Source organism: Penicillium cataractarum, assembly GCF_028827025.1.
Source record: "Penicillium cataractarum strain IBT 29864 chromosome Unknown utg000004l, whole genome shotgun sequence".
Classification (NCBI taxonomy): Eukaryota; Fungi; Ascomycota; class Eurotiomycetes; order Eurotiales; family Aspergillaceae; genus Penicillium; species Penicillium cataractarum.
In genome coordinates, this window is record NW_026622740.1 from 39,435 (window position 1) to 57,882 (window position 18,448).

Sequence of the window (18,448 nt, forward strand, 5' to 3'; positions counted from 1 at the left end):
GGCGTTGTTATATTTGATTTTAACTGTTAGACAAGATGGAACACCAGGCAGGTAGAATATATTCTCTCCGATATTATCAAACTTCCATACATATTTGTCACGGCAGGCGTCTCTAGGTTCAGATTTGCATCTTAATCGAATCATTCAGTGTACAACTGACAACGATTGGTAGCATGTCATTGGAAAGGTCTATGAAGGAGACACAAACGATCAACACTTGGGAATAGCAATACAAAATGCCCGACTATACTCCTCTCTCGGATAGGACCCGCCTCAAAATCAACGCCAAGGAATTGACAAACTCTCGACCCAACATATCCGCATGTCGTCCTTCGCACTGATGCAGCAACATCCCCGGCTTACTTAGACTCGCCCATTTGCCTAAGTAATCTCGCACCCAGAGCTCTCTCTGATCAGTCACTGTCAACAATGGCTCCACTGCAAAGATATCCACCAGACATCTAACCTGTCCGCCGGGCGCATACCCGCCTGCAGCACGACAAAACCCCGCCGTCACATCCGTGACATGCGTCAACTCTCCCTTCTCCAGCCCTAACGCCTTGACTCTCCGTTGGTCTGCCTCACCAAGAACAACATCCAATGCAGTCTCACCTGGTTGATCCCTCAGCTCCGACATGAGTTGAATAGATCTTCGCTCCTCAACCAGCTCATAAAAGTACCCAATCATCACCAGTGCCTCCGAACACGTTAGATGTCCCACCAGTGGGGCGATATCCGGCGGTCCATCTAACGCCCCCAGAAACTGGACTTGTGCGCCAGATGCTTCTAGCCGTTTGGCGATCTCAAACGTGACACTGCTGCCGCGCAAGTACCCTGCCAGAGCATATGGGCCATGAGGTTGACAGCGGAGGAGAGTGGTGGCATAAGTGTCGGCCATCTCGGTGATGCTAGTGAAAAGAGGTTCGCCAGGTCGGGTGCCCTGGGCCCGGAAGGCGTAGATTGGACGGTCATGGAAGGCGCGTGCGAGGGCTGTAAAGATGGGGACGTTACCTGAGGCTGGGTGAACGAGCCAGAGCGGAGTTTTGGAACCGTGTGGTTGAAAGGGGACCACAGGGTCATATCCTGCGTTCATAGTAGTGCCGACGGAGGTCGATATGTGGCAGGCGAGGCCGGAGATGGTGGGATCAGCGAGCCGATCTGGAAGAGTGAGGTGAGTGTCAAAGGTCCGATGTATATCTTGAGTGATGTTATAGAAGTCGAGGGAGGAGAGGCCGAGCTGGAACAAGTTGGTGGTGACGCTGACATCGTGTGGATCGACAGCCAGGCGCGTGCACACCAGATCCAAGATGGGTTTTTCAGCTGGGGACGAGGGTGGCTGTCGGTGGGCCTGGCGGTAGGCTTGCAAGCGAGCGGTATGCAAGGTTCGTTCACTGTCGAGGGTGCCGTTCTCAAAGAGGCGCCTGAAATGGGCGCGGGAGAGCTTGCCAAGGGAGGTTTTTTCAAAGTAGTGGCGTGGAAGAGGAAGGATCCTGGTGGGCTTGACATTTACCACGAGACTGGGCGATACGTTCAATGGCATCGGTCATCTGAGCTCGAGCTTCATCGTCGTCCGGGCTGTAGGTGGGAAAGTACACCACACAATACGACTCGGTAACAGCGCCAAGAGGCCGGTGGGCAAAGACCAAGGTGTAACTCGGTGTGAGGCCTGGAATTCGTGCCTGCTCAATGCTGTACTCAACCTCCACGGCGAAGATGGTCAGCCCGTTGAGGAGCAGAGTGTCGTTGGTCCGGCCCGTGATATAGAGCCGACTGCGCTCGTCAAGAAAGGCATGATCTCCGGTGATGAACCACCCATCCGCCGTGAAGGCGGCACTCGTGGCTGTGGGATCGCGATAATACCGAATGAACATGACAGGACCACGTAACTGCAGCATGCCCTCTTCACCCACGGCTGCCCTCACGCCATCCACCTCACGCACCACGCGCATCTGTACCCCAGGAAAGGTCGAGCCGCAGGAGAGGAACTCGCCAGAAGCATCGTGCAGGCTGTCCAGGTCGTGATCAACTAGATCCCAGACCATCCCGGGGCACGACTCGGTCAGTCCGTACCCCGCGCGGATGAAGTGTCGAGCCCCGTACGGTTGTAGTGCGCGTGTGAGTTGCACCGCCATCTGGCGGACGGTAGCCTCTCCGCCGGAGAAGACACAGCGCAGGCACGAAAGGTCCCATTTTGGGACCTCCCTTGAAAAGTCCGGTTGAGACACCCGTTCGCATAAGAGGGCGAGGAAGAAATTGGGAGCGAAGCTTAGAGAGACGCGATGCTGGTCGACGAAGTCGAGGAATCGGCGCGGCTCCTTCAATACCTCCTCCGTGGCCACCTGGATTTGGTCTGCCGCTAGGAGCATGGCATGCAGATGCATCTCAACCAGATTCACCACATGATCCAGCGCGATCCAGCTTAGAAACACATCCTGAGAGGTGGCTCTACAGTGTGCAGCCTTGCCCGCTGCCGCCGTCAGCATCTGCGGTTGTCGTAGGCACACGGCCTTGGAGAAATCAGTGCCACCGGAAGTGAGCATCAGTGCTCCGAGGTCATCATCATTGCGTTGGTTGCACATCACGGACGGTGGTGTGGAATTTTGCACAAGATCATTCCCGCGATACAGACGAGGGGCATCGACCCCTTTAAAGGCGCACGCCATGCGCTCATTCGTAAGAATGACCAGGCCATCAAGCAAGCAGAGGATATGCTCTGCTTGGGCAATGCGTCTGTCGTTCGACACGGCCAACTTGGGTAAAATACAAGGGACATAGCCCGCGACCGTGGTGGCCTAGAACCAGCAGATATTGCATTTCTCAAATGCGTTGTCAATAATGACGAAACAGAGCTGTATGGCTAGCTGCGTTAGTAGCTTTTGGTCAACTGGCCTCGCTTTGACTAAGCCCAAGGCAATTAACCAGTTAACTAACTAACCTAACTAGCGCGTAGTAGTTGCTTACTGCTTGAAATGAAGCGGCGAGGATTCGAATCCTTCACCATGGATACAGCAGCCAAGGTGTGTGCTTGGGGGTAAATGACCACGTTCAGACAACCTTGCGACCAACAAGATGCAAAGTCTGTCCTTCCGTGCGCGCCTCTACGGAGTAGTGTAGCATGGACTTAGTACATACACTGGGGCCCGCCCACCGGGCGAGATCTCAGCGGGGCCAGTCCACAAAAAGTCAAGCATCAACGGGACCCCAGATCTATTTATTCCTCTTCCTTGGCTGACTTTGGTCGGGTCCTACATGACGCTAGATCAGCATAGAGATATACCAATTCCGGGGCATTGCTGGAAACAAATGGATCAATGGGATATTGATGGGCAGGTATTTGTCATTCTGAAAACACAACGGGGGCCCTTGTTTTCGGACTGATAATGTATACTAGCCACAGCCGATCAGGGATTCTTTGTCGAGCGGCCTAATGTCTTCCGCAGCATAATAGCCTAGCGAACAACGGCGGAGGGTAACTACCGCGCACAGCAAGTAGGATATTAGCCATTTCTCCACAGTAGCCGGTCTAGGCGCTGCTCTACGTGAATCCATAGAGATTATTCAGTTAACTTATGGCCAGTTGGGCGGTAATCAACACAAGTGCACCTTTCGCGCGGTCGGCTAAGGTTGTATGAGGGATATCATAGCTTCGCTGCTGCGCGAATAGATTTGATTCGGCCATTTTTAATATCATCAAGGGCTAATAATATCTTCCCTCCCTGATTGACCGATTTTCGCGAAGATTCATAGCAAATTGGTGGCATGGTGGGTGGTTGAAGGCAGGATGTAGGTAGAAAGACGCGATGTTGGTTGGATGGGCTGTAGTTATGGCCGGCTGTACGGGACGACGGCCGGGAAATTACGTTATGCTTCTTCTCCCTTCGTAAGGATTCCCGAGAGATCAACTCGGTCGGCTCTCTCCAAGACGAGTGACAACAAAAACGAACCATGTCGAAAGCTAAGCCAGCAAACGATGCCGCCCAGGGCAGAGGCCCTGTGAAATACAATGTCGGCTGGAGACGAGTTGTGCGGAATTTCAGTCCTTCGTGAGTATCGCTGCTGGGCTCGGTCGGCTTGAGTGCTTTCTACTAATCGAGAGCCGATGTATGGATGTTCAGCTGGTTTGCAGCGACAATGGGCACAGGAATAGTCGCCGTACTGATGAACTCGGTGCCGTTTCACACGCCAGTTCTCTATTACCTGTCTATCGTTTTCTTTCTGCTCAACGTGGTGATATTCTCCTTGGCATTGATCACCTCCATTCTCCGATACACTCTGTATCCTGAGATCTGGCGAGTCATGATCCAAGACCCGACCAACTCGCTCTTCTTAGCCACTATCCCCATGGGATTTGCGACGCTCATAGAGATGTGGGTCTTCATCTGTGTCCCCCGATGGGGACCCTGGGCCACGTCCGTTGCATGGGCATTGTGGATGGTCGACGTCGTTGCAGCGGCCTCGGTGACCCTTTCCTTATCGTTCATTTTGTCAGTCCGAATCCAATAAATGGGGCATGAATAATATTTGCTGATATTTTGCGACTAGAATCTCTCAACGATACATCACGTCGCTTGACCGGATTACTGCTCTTCAACTATTACCTATCGCGGCGACCATTGTTGCGGCCGGCGTGGGTGCCAAGGTCGCTGACATCTTGCCAAGTGGCCAGCATGCTATGGGTACTTTGCTCGTTTCTTTCATCCTTTGGGGCATGGGCATTCCTTTGGCAATGGCGGTGTTGGTGATCTACTATCAACGACTGGCAGTTCACAAGCTTCCCCCACGAGAGGCCATCGTGAGCTGCTTTCTTCCTCTGGGACCACTTGGGTTTGGTGGCTTTGGGTAAGAAATCTTGTCTGTCTCTCTTTTGGTTTTCGTTTTTACTTACACATGGTAGCATTATTTACATTGGCAAGGTAGCTCGGGAGCTCTTGCAGGGCTCTGACATGCTGGACCCTATTGCAGGCTCCATGGCGTATGTCTTGGGGGTCTTCATCTCACTGCTCATGTGGAGTTTTGGTTTGATCTGGCTTGTTTTCGCATTTGCCACAGTACTGTACAGCTCTCCTTTCCCATTTAACATGGGATGGTGGGGATTCACTTTTCCATTGGGGGTCTATGCGGCCAACACGATGGAACTGGGAGTAGAACTGGACTTGATATTTTTCAAGATCTTTGGAACGGTAAGCTGTTCGTAGTCTTGTCATTTATTCATGGGCTAATCAGTTGTCAAGATCTTGAGCACTGCAGTATTACTGCTATGGGCCCTTGTTGCTTCTCGTACGGCAGTGGGTGCATGGCGCGGCAATATGTTTTATGCCCCATGTCTTCAAAAGTTGGCTCTCAACGATGACGAAGGGGAGACTGATGTCGCCCAGCATCGAGCATGATCATGGCGGCAGACTAGGATAATATATCCCCATGACCAAACCATCCCACGTCGAGGGGTGCAGGGGGTTGCATCGCCGACAAATTTTAATAAAAATGTGGTCAGGATAATACATCAGAGATGGTACCTGAACCACCCAAAGAGACGTATCAAAACGCATCCAAGAGGCACTTCCAAAAAGAGAGGGAGGTGAAGCATATCCGATTGAGCCATCTCTGAAGTCTCCAGAATCGGACTATCACTTCAATCTCCCATGTACAACCTATCACATCAATAGGGGTCCAGGATATCATGCAGGGTATCACCGCGGGCGCCCGAAAGGGTCTCCAGATCACCCGGAGGACTTGAAAACACCCCAGCCGCAGATTCAGGGCAAGTGCTGCCGATCGGCAGAAACGCAGATGATTGGCTGTTCTAGAAATAATCCTCGTTAGTACGAACGCCAAGGACCCGTCTGACTGCAGGTCTCATGTGGTGTCATCATCGTATCTGGTGAATGCAAGCGAGACTAGCTCTTGATATCGCGCCTGGTGTAAGAAATTCGTCTACAGCTTTCTCTACTTCGTTGTCATACCTTTGGTTCCCTACATCTGCTCGTTGAGTATGGTATGTTGACCTTAACCTCCAGCACGATATGCTTTTCAAAAGATCTGAGAAATAATGCAGGATTCGACCGAGCATGAGTTTCCATTCCTCCAGGAGGTGTATACTCCTCGGGAAGCGCATAAAATTGAGTACGGAATCAACCTCTGCTCTCCGGAGACCCCGTCGAAGATTAACCTATCCATCCGTAGCTTCGTCTTCGTCCATGGCCTGAATCCGCGAGGTCGAAATGATCATCCATTCGAAACCTGGACCCATGAGAATGGGAACTTCTGGCCAAAGGATTTCCTAGCGGAGGATATCCCGTATTCAAGGGTCTTCGTTTATGGGTACAACTCGAACATCACTAACCCGCAGACTATGTCAACTGCAAGCATCAAAGACCATGCAAACACTTTGTTGAACTTATTGGACATGGAGCGCAGTCCACAGTTTGTATGTGATGACTCTGTTTTTGAGGAGAAGAAAGCTTGTTGATCTAAGTAAACTAGCAATCTCTGCCGCCCAAAATCATCTTCATCGGACACAGTCTTGGAGGACTGGTTATCAAGCAGGTCAGTCTATCTACATGTGTAATATCGATGGTGAACTGATCCGATGCCTTTCCGATTTGAGATAGGCTCTGCTCAATGCAAAGGAAGATCCGAAGTACAACTCCATCCGCACATCAACCTCTGGCCTGGTGTTCTTTGGAACACCTCACCGTGGAGCGAAAGCCGTCGAGCTGGGCAAGATCGCTGCCCGCGTTGCTCGATTTGTCTCCAAGGGGCATGCTAGCAACGACCTACTAGACTGCTTGGAGCACAACTCGCTCTTTACCCGACAGATGTCAGATCGCTTTCGTCATCAACTGGAAGATTATCGTGTAGTCAGTTTTATCGAAGGGAAAGAAGTCTTTTTGGGCGGTGCTGGTCCTGCTTCAATTAGCCATGTAAGTGCTGTTTTCCGGGTCTCGAGAATAATTACCAAAATTGCCCAATTCTTCTACAAAAGCTAATTTTCAGAAGCTGGTGGTAGATGAGGAATCTGCCGTTCTTGGTCTCTCTGGCCTTCGCGAGACACAGCTGAAGCTCGATGCCGATCATTCACAAATGTGCAAAGTGGGCACTCGAGGCCCGATGTACCGTCTCATCAAGGGAAACATCAAGCAACTAGTCGACCAGGCCCTTTTATCCGAGCAAGGCTTCATTCCACAGCCATCCCCCCAACCCACGATGGGGTTTAATCCACCACCACTCCCTCCTCGCATGCATTCAAACAGCAGCGCGCCATATTCTCCTCCGGGACGAGCGGTTCAGGTAGCTCAAAGAGTAGTTGGGTCGATGTTTACTCCATTGGACAACGACCCGCGATCCCTCCGAGCGGCAGAGCTAAAGAATCGTGCGAACTGGGATGAAGCCCGAAATGTCGAGTACCAGATCTTCCAGGAGCATCTACGAACCCTGGGTGCCGATCATGCCAGTACTCTTGCTGTTGGGTATAACTTGGCCGAGATTGAGCTCGAGTCGAGTTACCTAGAAAAGGCCGGTGAGTGGTGCCAATGGGTCACTGATAACTCTCGTCGTGTCTTTGGAAATGGTCACACTCTTCCCATGCGATCGGAGAGTCTCATGGCCGAGATTGTTTGCCAGAAGGGCAAATACCAGGAGTCAGAGTCAATTTGCGCCAACGTATTAGCCCGGCAGCAAATGAGCATTGGTGAAGACCATCTCGACACGCTGGAGACTCGACGCCGGCTCGGCATGGCCTACAATGCCCTCAATCGCCGTGAAAGTGCCATCATGACCGCCGAAAAGCTCACCGAGTCCCTGAAACGCCTGCTGGGTGAAAATCACATCCGTGTCTTCTGGGCTGCGCTTGACACGCTCGACTACATGATCTATAACCATGGAGATGAAAGCGCTGCTCTCGTGAAAGTGTTCCAGCCCGAAGTGCAACAAGCATTTGATATTTTACCACAGGTGTACGAAGAGTTGCGGGCTGGTCTGGGCGACAAGAATCCCGTTACAATCCGAGCTCTGGCATTGCATGGCCGAGGGTTGACGCGTGCTCATCAAATGCTGGAGGCCTCTGAAACACTCCGCCGTGCTCTCGCAATATCGGAAGATGCGCTTGGACCGGACCACCCCCTCACCATGGACATTGTTGGAAGTATCGGTGTGATGTATACTCTCCAAGGAGCTTTGCACTTTACCGTCGTCAACCCACCCTCCGAGGCCATCCCTTGGATGGTACGATACCTGGATTGGGTCGAGCAACGAAGGGGCCTCGATAATCCCGAAACGCAGAGCTCCCTCGAGATGCTTGGGAATCTTCATTTCGCGGCGCAGGAATATGAGCCTGCCCAGAAATATTTCGAACGTGCGTTGGCCTCGTGTCGCGGTGCACAGGGCACGGCAATGCAGCAACGTATCTCGAATCAACTTCAGTTGTGCCGGGCTAATACCATGTTTACCAATCGCCGTGGCATAGCGTCGGGGCTGGGAGGGTTTTTATCCCAATTGCAACGTTATAATCAAGGCAGTTAGAATACCCAAGAGTCGAGGCAGTTGGATCTGTGGAGTAATCGCCAGTTGAAACTCGCATGAATATCATCCCGTCTGTGAACACAACCCACAAATTGCACACATAGTTAGCCATCTTTGTCCGCTCGTGCTTTAAGATATATTGAAATTTTGGAATTCAATAATAGAGAGACACGGGGAACGTGTTGAGCTATATCTCGTTCAGTTTTCTTTGTATTGAAACATAATCCCGGGGAGTTGTGCTCAACCTCTTTAAAAGCCTGGTCCTTGATGGGTGATCGGGAATGATTTCTAAAAACGGTACAATAGTGCAGCGAAGAGAACATAAGAGGTCTTCGGCGCGTCTTGAACTATCATATTATTGATGGATGCAGGAGGCATACTGTACTAGGTACCCGATCAAGGTCTTGATGTGCATTGATACTTATCTAAATTTGGTAGTTACAAATACTAACTTGGGACTGCCAAGAAATGAATAAAAGAGGGGCATTCATTTTCATTATCTACCCATGGGTATCACATATCCAAGTCACTAGTGTGGAGGACATAGAAGGATGGCAACATGTTCCAGCGCACCATCAGCGTTATCCGTCCGAAATTATCTAGTTGGAGAACTTCTCGGGGACGTGCTTGCTGTGTACAGGAGAAGATGGTTAGTAGTGTTCTCTGCAGACTGACACATGAGGGGAATTATCTTACCCAGTCAGCTTCTCGAACTGCTCACGAGCACCGTCGGTGATCTTCTCGTTGGTCGAGCGCATCTTCTCTGGGTCAACCTTGCCACCACCAAACTTGCGCTCGGCGCTGTCGAGGGCTGGGAGATGTCAGTCATAGTGTATAGCAACAAGAACAGCGAGGCTTACCCTTGTCGAGGTAGTCCTCGTTACCAGCAGGCTGGTTGGAGCCAGAGCCACTGCTGCTGCTGCCACCGCCGAGCTTGGAAGCGAGTCCGGAGAGCTTGTCCATGGTTGTGAAGAGAAGATAATAAGAGTAGTATGGTTAAATGGGGTGCAGAGAGTTGAGAAACTTTGATGGAGGGCGGAAGAGGGGTAATGGCAGGTACTGCCTTTATAATAAAACCCAAATCTCTATGATAAAGATGATTAGAAGCATGATCATAGCCACATCCGAGAAAAAGGAATGATTCGCTGGGAGCATCGTCATTGCTGCGCTCGGATGGACACCAAACATCGGGGCTGCCCCACGAGCGTCCGTCTTCTCACGGTGTATGGCCAGATCATCACCACTCATGGGTTTGGATCCGAGGTCATCGATGTCGATCGGATCATTTCTGATCGAGATTGCGAGTCAATGCGGTCATTGGCTCGTCCAAAAGTGGCTTGTCCATCGTGGCTGAGCCCAACAAAAGAGGGGGGAAGCTCAAGGAAAAGCCTGGAACTCCTGTTGATGGGAGAATCTCGTGACGTCATCTCGTACTCGACCAAGACCTGAGGCATCCAAAGCATATTTATGCCTCAGGCAACAGGGCAGGTGATGACTAAGTTCTTGATGCCTGAAATCCCAGGCGTAAGTCCCAGCATCCTACCTCCCAGTGATGATCATCGCTTTCCACTTCTTTTTGGGATAGATCCTGTGCTCTTTGTCTCGGTCTTCTGCCGAGAGCTTTGGGTCATGCCATCCCGCAATAGACTCCACTATCTCGAGCTCGAGGGGTTTGTTGAGAGTCTAGAACTTTACCAAAGTACCTCCTACCTGGGAGTGTTGCTGTTCAGCATTCGAGATTTTCTCCAAGACACAAGAGCTGGTCTGAATCACGATCAATGTCAGTCCTTTGCGGATCCAAAATCAGGTTAAGTTCGCACAGAATGAGTTCAGGCTTCGGATTGCCATGTACAGTATACCCGGCTAAACGGCTTTTCGGTCTAAAGTCCCCCGAACAGGACTCGCTTCCCCATACCCACAACACGCGGGGGAAAGGATTATGTGGGTAAACAGTCAGGGTCCTCCGTTTTTCCCATGCGAAACGACGAGCCAATAATTCATTCACAACCAACTCCGCTATGCGCACGCTTTTCCGATAAGAGAATCCATTGCCGCGCCTTGTGTCGCTGTCTCCCCCGACCTTCCCCCCGGGCCTTTGGACGAGGTTCTCGGACTTGCCCCGAGTCAACTTGTTACCCTATTGTGACTTATAAGAAAGCACAACCCGTTTTGCCAAAGAGGGGGGAAAAACAAGCAGCACCTTCTAGACGGCCGATTTCCATACCAAAAAAAAATGGATAAATCCGGTGCCGAACAAATCGAGTACCGGGACACCTCCAGGAAGGCTCTGGACTCGGACCAGGATGTTCTCTATCAGGCATATGCTTCCAAGAGCCCAGAATGGCATCAAAAGATGACTCGTACCCTTCTGCGCAAAGTAGACTCGCACTTGCTGCCATTCCTTGTCCTGATGTACTTGCTCAACTTTCTCGATCGCAAGTAGGTACCACCACACACCATGTATCTATGTATCCTTCATATTGCATCAACTAACACCAACCCTTCAGTAACCTTTCTCAGGCGCGTCTGGGATCCCTAGAGAAAGATCTGGGCATGAAAGGCACCGACTATAATCTGGCCACAAGTATCTTGTTTGTTGGGTACCTACTCATGCAATTACCCTCCAATCTTCTACTCACTCGCATTCGACCATCACGATTCCTGGGTGTTGCAATGGCAATTTGGTAATTATCTCTGGTCAACGTGCCATTCTTCCTCACAAAACTAACCACGTATGCAGGGGTATTATTTCAGCTTGCCAGGCGGCTACCCAATCATTCGCCGGACTCGTGGTCTCTCGGTTCTTTCTTGGATTCGTCGAGGCGCCGTTCTTCCCAGGCGCCGTCATGTTGATGTACGCATTTTCTATGCGCAGTCCTTATACGTAATACTAACCTCTAACACTGGTATACAGGTCGAGTTGGTACACCCGACAGGAGTTGAGTCACCGTATTGCCTGGTTTTACTCAGGAAGTTCCCTTGCCAACGCCTTTGGTGGTTTGATCGGTGCCGGCGTTCTTGGAAACCTGGATGGAGCGCATGGAATTGCCGGATGGCGATGGCTGTTCATTATCGAGGGATGCATCACGGTGGGAGTCTCTGTCCTGGCCGCGTAAGTCTCTCAGCCAGGTCTCTTGCTTTCATTAGCTTACATCTACCCCCGCTAGGATCTTCCTTCCCAATTATCCTGCAACAACTTCTTGGTTGGATGACCAAGAGCGGGCTTACGCTCAGTGGCGCCTCATTCATGATGCTGGTGAGGCCGACGATGCCACCTCTAGCAGCATCAAGGAGGCTCTGGCTATGGTCTTTGCCGATAAGCGCATCTACCTCTTTATCCTGCTGCAGCACACGTCACTGCTATCTCAGAACTTCCAATACTTCTTCCCGACTATCGTCAAGACTCTGGGTTATGGCAACATTGAGACCCTGCTCATTACCGCACCTGTTTGGATTGCCACCTTCCTAGTCTCGTTGGTTGTGACCTACACGTCTGGCAAGACGAACGACCGCAGCCTCCACATTATCTGCCTGATGCTTGTTAGTGTTGTAGGCGGTATCATCTGCACAGCAACTACCAACACTGGTGCCAAATTCTTTGCCATGTTCCTGTAAGTCCTAGCCTATCCCCTCTTTACAGCCCCGCTGACCATCTCAGGATGCCAATGGGAGCTGTATCCGCATACCAAATCATCATTGCCTGGGTTGCAAACTCCTTCCCTCGACCCTTGGTCAAACGTTCGGCAGCAATTGCCATTGCCAACATGCTTGGCAATACGGCTTCAATCTATGGTAGTTATATGTGGCCGTCTTCGTCGGGTCCTCGATATATTCCAGGAGGCAGCGCTACTGCAGCGATTGCGCTTTTAGTTGCGCTGATTGCCCTTGTGATCCGTTTGGTCCACCAAAAGATGAACCAGCGGCTTGAAGCAGTGGAGTCGAGTGAGGATGTTCCTCCTGGTGATAACTTGGAGAGCCGGGCGGTCGGGTTCCGCTACATTTTGTGATATCTAGACTTCTATAACCCCTAACGAAATAATTCGCCTTACTGGAGTTGTCCTTTCATCGCTACCACAATTAAGGATCACAGCCACGCTTCTCGAAAGGGACAATGGCCTCATTGCAGATGACTCTTGGGGTAAACAACGCTATGTAGCCTCTTACTCTTTCTCAGTACCGGGTTAACGCAAGCCTGTGCCTTGAAGCAATTTATCAGGCAACCCATTGCATTCATGGTCTGCAAGGGGGATGCCCAAACATACATTCTTGTAGCCCTCCCTTTTTATTGCTCAGCCCACTGCCGGTTGTGATACCCAAGAGTTTAGAGACATGATGCTTGAATAAATGGGGGCTTCCAGCCTCACATTACCCAAAGCGATGCGCCATCTGGAACTTCATAATTACCTGGCAACATATCTCGTGTCGCGCCTCGATCTGCTTTACTAAAGTCTTGAGAACATTGGCTTGAATTAGCCTGAGGTTTTCTGCGTATGGTGCCACTATTCTGCGGATGTTGCAAATGTTGCAGGCTACGCCCTCGGGCAGCGTGTCCGAGGTGTCATCCACCCATCCCAATGACACTCACGGAAGATGGCACACTCTCCCAAAGAAGAAACCCAGTCGATGGCAACAGCTCATTCTCGACACATGGATCCTTGAATGCTTGCTCATGATATTCAGTCTTGGCTGCCTTGTCGCAATTTGCAGTGTCCTGCTAGCATACGACAACAAGACAAGGCCAGACATGAAATATGGACTGTCGTTAAACGCGATTATATCAACCCTTGCAACCGCCTCCAAGTCGTCTCTTGTTTTTGTGGTGGGCGAGGCTATCGGTCAATTGAAATGGATATGGCTTCAAACCCCGAGCAACCGACAATTATTGGACGTTCAGACCTTTGACAGTGCCAGTCGGGGACCACTTGGTTCGCTAGTTCTGTTGTTTCATCATGGAGGTCGATCCCTGGTCTCAATTGGTGCATTCGTGCTTCTTTGCATGTTAGCCTTTGATCCATTTATTCAACAAATCTTGAGCTATCCGGCTCAGTCGACCGAGAAACCTGGTGCGTATGCACCGCAATTGCGAGACTACTCTCTAGTGCTACCTGACTTGGAGGGTACGATGAATATTGCAGTCATTAGCGGCATCTGGAAATCTGGGTTTCCCATCGAACCAACGTGTCCATCCGGAAACTGCACGTTTCCTACCTTTCAGACTGTTGGGATCTGCAGTCGATGTGCCAATATTACTTCAAATGTCACACTCGATTGTCACAAGCCAAAACTCAGCGGTGAAAGGGGTTCCGTAGCAGGGGCCTGTAACGTGATACCTGATCAGGGCACGCCATCTAACTCGCTCGTCACAGTCAACGATGCAATCGATGAATGGCAACAGAAGCAAATTTTAAAATTTGCCAAAGAATTCAACATGCCTCTTGATGCCGAGACCCAGACAATATCGATGCCCGCAGATATTGTCTGGAGTAGCAATGGGTACGATTCGGATGCGAACTCTACGGATATCCTACACGAGGGAATTTTATCTCCCCTTCTTACGGTAGCCCATGCCAGCCTAGATTTTGATTTCAATCGCACAACACCTGGTGGAGACCCTAGAGATGGAATTGTGATCAAGCAGGTGACCGAGTGTAGCCTTTCTCTTTGCTTGAAAAATTACGATATCTCGATTGTGAATGGGAAATTGCACTCCGACATCTCAACCCTCAGTTACGGGCGAGAGTTTACTCGGACTGCCGATGTACCTTCTCCCGAAAACTGCTGGATGCCGGAACATGATATTCCACAGGAGTGGCTATCGGAGGAAGGAGTCGCTGCAGCGAGTGAATTTGTTTCCTGTGGGGCATTTGCCGTGCCATTTCCCCAAGGTACAGAAACTCAGATATTCATATACAACAGCTCTAGCGTCATGGAAACGGGTTCTGAACTTGAAGCCACAGATGAAGTCGTTTCAAAGATTGCTTATTTAGGGCTCGAAGCAATCATGTCCAATGTGGCCGATTCTTTAACCAAGGTCGGGCTGGATAATGCGAACTTCGTAGTGAATGGCACCGTCTCGACTTTGGAGGTTTTTGTGCACGTTGATTGGATTTGGCTTGCTTTCCCAGCATTGCTGGTAATTCTAGGGAATATGTTCTTGGTGTTGACAATTATTGTCAACAAAAAGAAGAAATGCTCGCTTTGGAAGTCATCTATTATGGCGATATTCTTTCACGGGTTGGCCGAGGTTGAACATGATGAGTACCAGACCAACAGCAGAATGGAGACAATGGGGGAAGGTCTTGAGGTCAGGCTGGAGTTTTCCGATCGCAACGGGCGGCTTATGTTACAAAGGCAATTCTAAGCTGGAAGTTGGACATGTTCAAGTAGCCGTTTTTATTAAGCTGTTAACATAGGGCCAGATTTCAGCTACCTCCTAGGTTTCCCGCCCTGGGGCCTTATATCTCCGCCTAACGGGCTTAGCGAGATGAGTACAGGTATCTTTTGGGAGGTCTTTTGAGATATCTTCCTGGATAGCCGCATAATCTTTCTCGAGCTAAGTAGGTAATCATCTTTCAAGGCATGTCTAATGAGATGATTCTGATATTTGGTCAAAATTTCGAACGTACCATAAACTCCACTATATAGAATACTGCCAGATAGAACACTATGTATCATGATGCCAAGCGGAAATGTAAGGCCCCAGGGGGTGCGAGCGGGAAATCCAGGGGGTGGCAGTAGGCTTGTGGCAGTAGGCTTACCCTTAACATATAATGGTTTTGGTAGTAAGCTCTGGTTGTAAACCACCTCATTTTCGACTGACTGTGATAGCCATAACTATTGCAGCAATACTTCAGTGATTGGTGGTTCGTAGTATATAGATAAGGAGCTAGTTATACTGGACGCTAAACAGGGTCAGTTGTAATTATTATTTGAGGGGCTTTGCCTTTGGCTTTCTCCAAATATACAAATCGGGTAATACATTGCGCCTCGAACGCGTCCCGCCTAAAGCTCTCGCGTGCGAGGGGCTCCCTTTTAGATCGACATGTCGGATCACACAGTTACAACGCGACGCAGTATGCAGCCAGTGCGGGGGTCCTGTAATAAAATACTAGGGAGCTGAAAATGCAACCGCCCACGGCCTCCTATTGGCTCTGCGAGCTGACTCGATGGACCCAGCCTCTGCGACTTATTTAATAGTGGTCGGGAATTATCTCTGTGGTTGTTGACAAAAAGCTCACGGTCTTTCAATCCTCGAGAAAGGCCCAGCAATGCAGTGGGTGAAGTCATCGCTCTGCTTCTTGCTCTGCGCAGCGTTCACCGCAGCCCAGTCCACCAATGGTCTCTACAGCCTCGTTAAAAGACGACTGCCAAATCATGTCGATCACTTCCATTTCACAATAGACAAGTCCAATCTTACGGGCACCGCCAGCTATGATCAATTCGTGGTCTCGAGTGCACCAAATGGCACGATCTTGGTAAAGGGTAACTCCATATCGGCACTATCCTCAGGGTATCTTTTTCGCATCCTCGTCTGATGGTTTCTCGGTCGCTCATTGACTCGCTAGGCTTCGTCAATACTTGACCGAAGTCGCCCATGTCGATATTTACTGGTTTATCGGGAGCCGTCTGGATCAGGCTCCTTCCAAGCTGCCTCGTCTTGCTAAACCACTACAAGGCTCCAGCACGGTGCCATGGCGATATCATTTCAATACAGGTAGCCCTGCACATGCTATCTTCATAGTCCTTATATTGACAATCTTTCACCTCTCAGTTACCTTCTCTTATACGACGGCCTTCTGGACGTGGGAGGACTGGGAAACCCAGTTGGACTGGCTTGCCCTCCACGGTGTCAATCTGCCTCTAGCATGGGTTGGCCAAGAAAAGATTCTTGTGGATGTATTCCAAGAGATCGGACTCACCGACGCCGAGATCTCGAACTTCCTCAGCGGACCTGCGTTCCAAGCATGGAACCGATTCGGAAATATCCAAGGCTCTTGGGGTGGTGATCTCCCTCGGTCTTGGATCGACCAGCAATTTGCCCTGCAGAAAAAGATTCTACCTCGCATGGTAGAACTGGGCATGACGCCTGTCCTCCCTTCGTTTACGGGATTCGTGCCCATGAACACCACTCGCGTCCTTCCAGACGCACAGATCGTCAGAGGATCACAATGGGCCGGCTTCCCTTTGCAGTACTCAAATGATTCGTTTCTAGAGCCATTTGATGATAATTTTGCCAAATTGCAATCTAGCTTCATTGGTAAACAACGGGACGCCTATGGCAATGTCAGTCACATCTACACCCTGGATCAATACAACGAGAACTCTCCTTATTCTGGAGATTTGGACTATCTTCGCAACGTGACTCTAAACACCTGGAAGAGCCTCAAGGAAGCAGACCCGGACGCAATCTGGATGATGCAAGGCTGGCTTTTCTACGCGCAATCGGCTTTCTGGACTGAAGAGCGGATCGAAGCTTTCCTCTCGGGCGTGGAGGATAATAACGACATGCTTATTTTGGACCTGTTCTCTGAATCTGCACCTCAATGGCGCCGAACACATTCTTACTACGGTAAGCCGTGGCTCTGGTGCCAGGTGCATGACTATGGGGGCAACATGGGCCTCTACGGACAACTTACAAACCTCACCGTGAATGCGACCGAGGCGCGCATTGAATCTCCATCCTTGGTTGGTTATGGATTGACAATGGAAGGGCAAGAGGGGAATGAAATCATTTATACTGCTCTGTTAGATCAGGCATGGTCATCAGTACCTTTGGACACTGAGCGATATTTCCATGATTGGGTGGCCAGCCGATATTCCGGTTATGGATCTATGCCTAAGGAACTTCATGAAGCATGGGAAGGAATGCGAACCACAGTCTTTGATAACACGAATACCTCCGTTACCTCGGTTATCAAGTCCGCCTTTGAGATCCGTCCGAGCTTGGAGAACATTCGAGTCGGGTTCCAGAGCACTGAACTTACCTACGACCCGTCGATAGTTGTGCAAGCATGGCAAAAGCTCTACCAGGCTGCAAACTCAGAGCCCAAACTGTGGACGAATCCAGCCTATCAACATGACATGGTTGATATAACGCGACAAGTCATGGCCAACGCGTTCATTCCTATGTATCTCGATCTGGTATCTGCCTGGAATTCCTCCGACTCAAGCTCGTTATCCAAGCAGGGCCAAGATTTGATTAATTTCCTTGAAGATCTCGATAATATTCTTCTCACCAATTCCAATTTCCGATTGTCTTCGTGGATCAAGTCGGCTCGGGCCTGGGCAAATGGGGAAGATGATCAAGCATCATTCTTGGAGTATAATGCTCGCAATCAAATCACACTTTGGGGCCCCAGTGGAGAGATTGCCGACTACGCCTCGAAGCAATGGAGTGGTTTAATCTCGACATTTTACGTCCCTCGCTGGCGGATTTTCATCCAGTACTTGGAGTCTACACCGCCCGCATCGTTCAATGCCACCGAAGTGACGAACAAATTACTGGATTTTGAGCTGAAATGGCAGCACGAGACCTGGGATGAGCCAGAACCCAGTGCAGATGCGGGGAATTTGGAGAAAGTGTTGAACGATGTACGTAGTCGATGGACCGCGGTCTTTGCAGGACGGTGATGAAGTTGCTAGTGGAGCTGATTGCGACTTGACAACAAATATTCCGAAGAGATAGAATCTTAGAGACACCGAATCATGATTGCTACGCCTCCTCTTTATGATCAGCACATCATTCTAGCTGTTGTGAGGCGATTGTAATCCCCAATCATATCGCCCGATTTTGTATAGTTCCCCACCCCCGGATGGTCCCCCAACGGTTGCCACAAAAAGACTAAACCAAATAAAACAGGCTTATCTCCGAAGGTTTTGCTTAGAAATCCCCCTCCGTCCATTCCGGTTATCTCTTGTTTTTAACAATTAA

At 50.2% G+C, this 18,448-nt stretch overlaps 7 protein-coding genes across 7 annotated transcripts; 5 read left to right on the top strand and 2 right to left on the bottom strand.

Annotated features, from left to right (window-relative positions):
• Positions 1-244: 244 nt before the first annotated feature.
• N7496_004536 (non-ribosomal peptide synthetase) lies at positions 245-2,663 on the bottom strand (the record flags this gene model as incomplete). Its single annotated transcript, XM_056697465.1, has 2 exons — positions 245-1,421; positions 1,519-2,663. The coding sequence occupies 2 exons, from the start codon at positions 2,661-2,663 to the stop codon at positions 245-247; spliced, it is 2,322 nt and encodes a 773-aa protein (XP_056555990.1).
• A 1,282-nt stretch (positions 2,664-3,945) lies between these two features.
• Positions 3,946-5,387, top strand: N7496_004537 (TDT family transporter; the record flags this gene model as incomplete). The annotated part of the gene is made up of 5 exons (XM_056697466.1): positions 3,946-4,043; positions 4,095-4,484; positions 4,543-4,839; positions 4,895-5,180; positions 5,232-5,387. 5 exons carry the CDS (start codon positions 3,946-3,948, stop codon positions 5,385-5,387), a joined length of 1,227 nt encoding a protein of 408 aa, XP_056555991.1.
• Positions 5,388-6,046: 659 nt separating this feature from the next.
• On the top strand, positions 6,047-8,517 carry N7496_004538 (LipA and NB-ARC domain protein; the record flags this gene model as incomplete). The annotated part of the gene is made up of 4 exons (XM_056697467.1): positions 6,047-6,424; positions 6,481-6,543; positions 6,609-6,920; positions 6,997-8,517. 4 exons carry the CDS (start codon positions 6,047-6,049, stop codon positions 8,515-8,517), a joined length of 2,274 nt encoding a protein of 757 aa, XP_056555992.1.
• A 599-nt stretch (positions 8,518-9,116) lies between these two features.
• On the bottom strand, positions 9,117-9,480 carry N7496_004539 (uncharacterized protein; the record flags this gene model as incomplete). Its single annotated transcript, XM_056697468.1, has 3 exons — positions 9,117-9,147; positions 9,214-9,328; positions 9,378-9,480. 3 exons carry the CDS (start codon positions 9,478-9,480, stop codon positions 9,117-9,119), a joined length of 249 nt encoding a protein of 82 aa, XP_056555993.1.
• Positions 9,481-10,750: 1,270 nt separating this feature from the next.
• On the top strand, positions 10,751-12,524 carry N7496_004540 (putative MFS transporter; the record flags this gene model as incomplete). Its single annotated transcript, XM_056697469.1, has 6 exons — positions 10,751-10,956; positions 11,025-11,201; positions 11,258-11,371; positions 11,432-11,629; positions 11,685-12,128; positions 12,176-12,524. 6 exons carry the CDS (start codon positions 10,751-10,753, stop codon positions 12,522-12,524), a joined length of 1,488 nt encoding a protein of 495 aa, XP_056555994.1.
• Positions 12,525-13,036: 512 nt separating this feature from the next.
• N7496_004541 (DUF3176 domain-containing protein) lies at positions 13,037-14,878 on the top strand (the record flags this gene model as incomplete). Its single annotated transcript, XM_056697470.1, has 1 exon — positions 13,037-14,878. One exon carries the CDS (start codon positions 13,037-13,039, stop codon positions 14,876-14,878), a length of 1,842 nt encoding a protein of 613 aa, XP_056555995.1.
• Positions 14,879-15,978: 1,100 nt separating this feature from the next.
• Positions 15,979-18,147, top strand: N7496_004542 (alpha-N-acetylglucosaminidase; the record flags this gene model as incomplete). The annotated part of the gene is made up of 2 exons (XM_056697471.1): positions 15,979-15,992; positions 16,083-18,147. 2 exons carry the CDS (start codon positions 15,979-15,981, stop codon positions 18,145-18,147), a joined length of 2,079 nt encoding a protein of 692 aa, XP_056555996.1.
• Between the last annotated feature and the right edge of the window lie 301 nt (positions 18,148-18,448).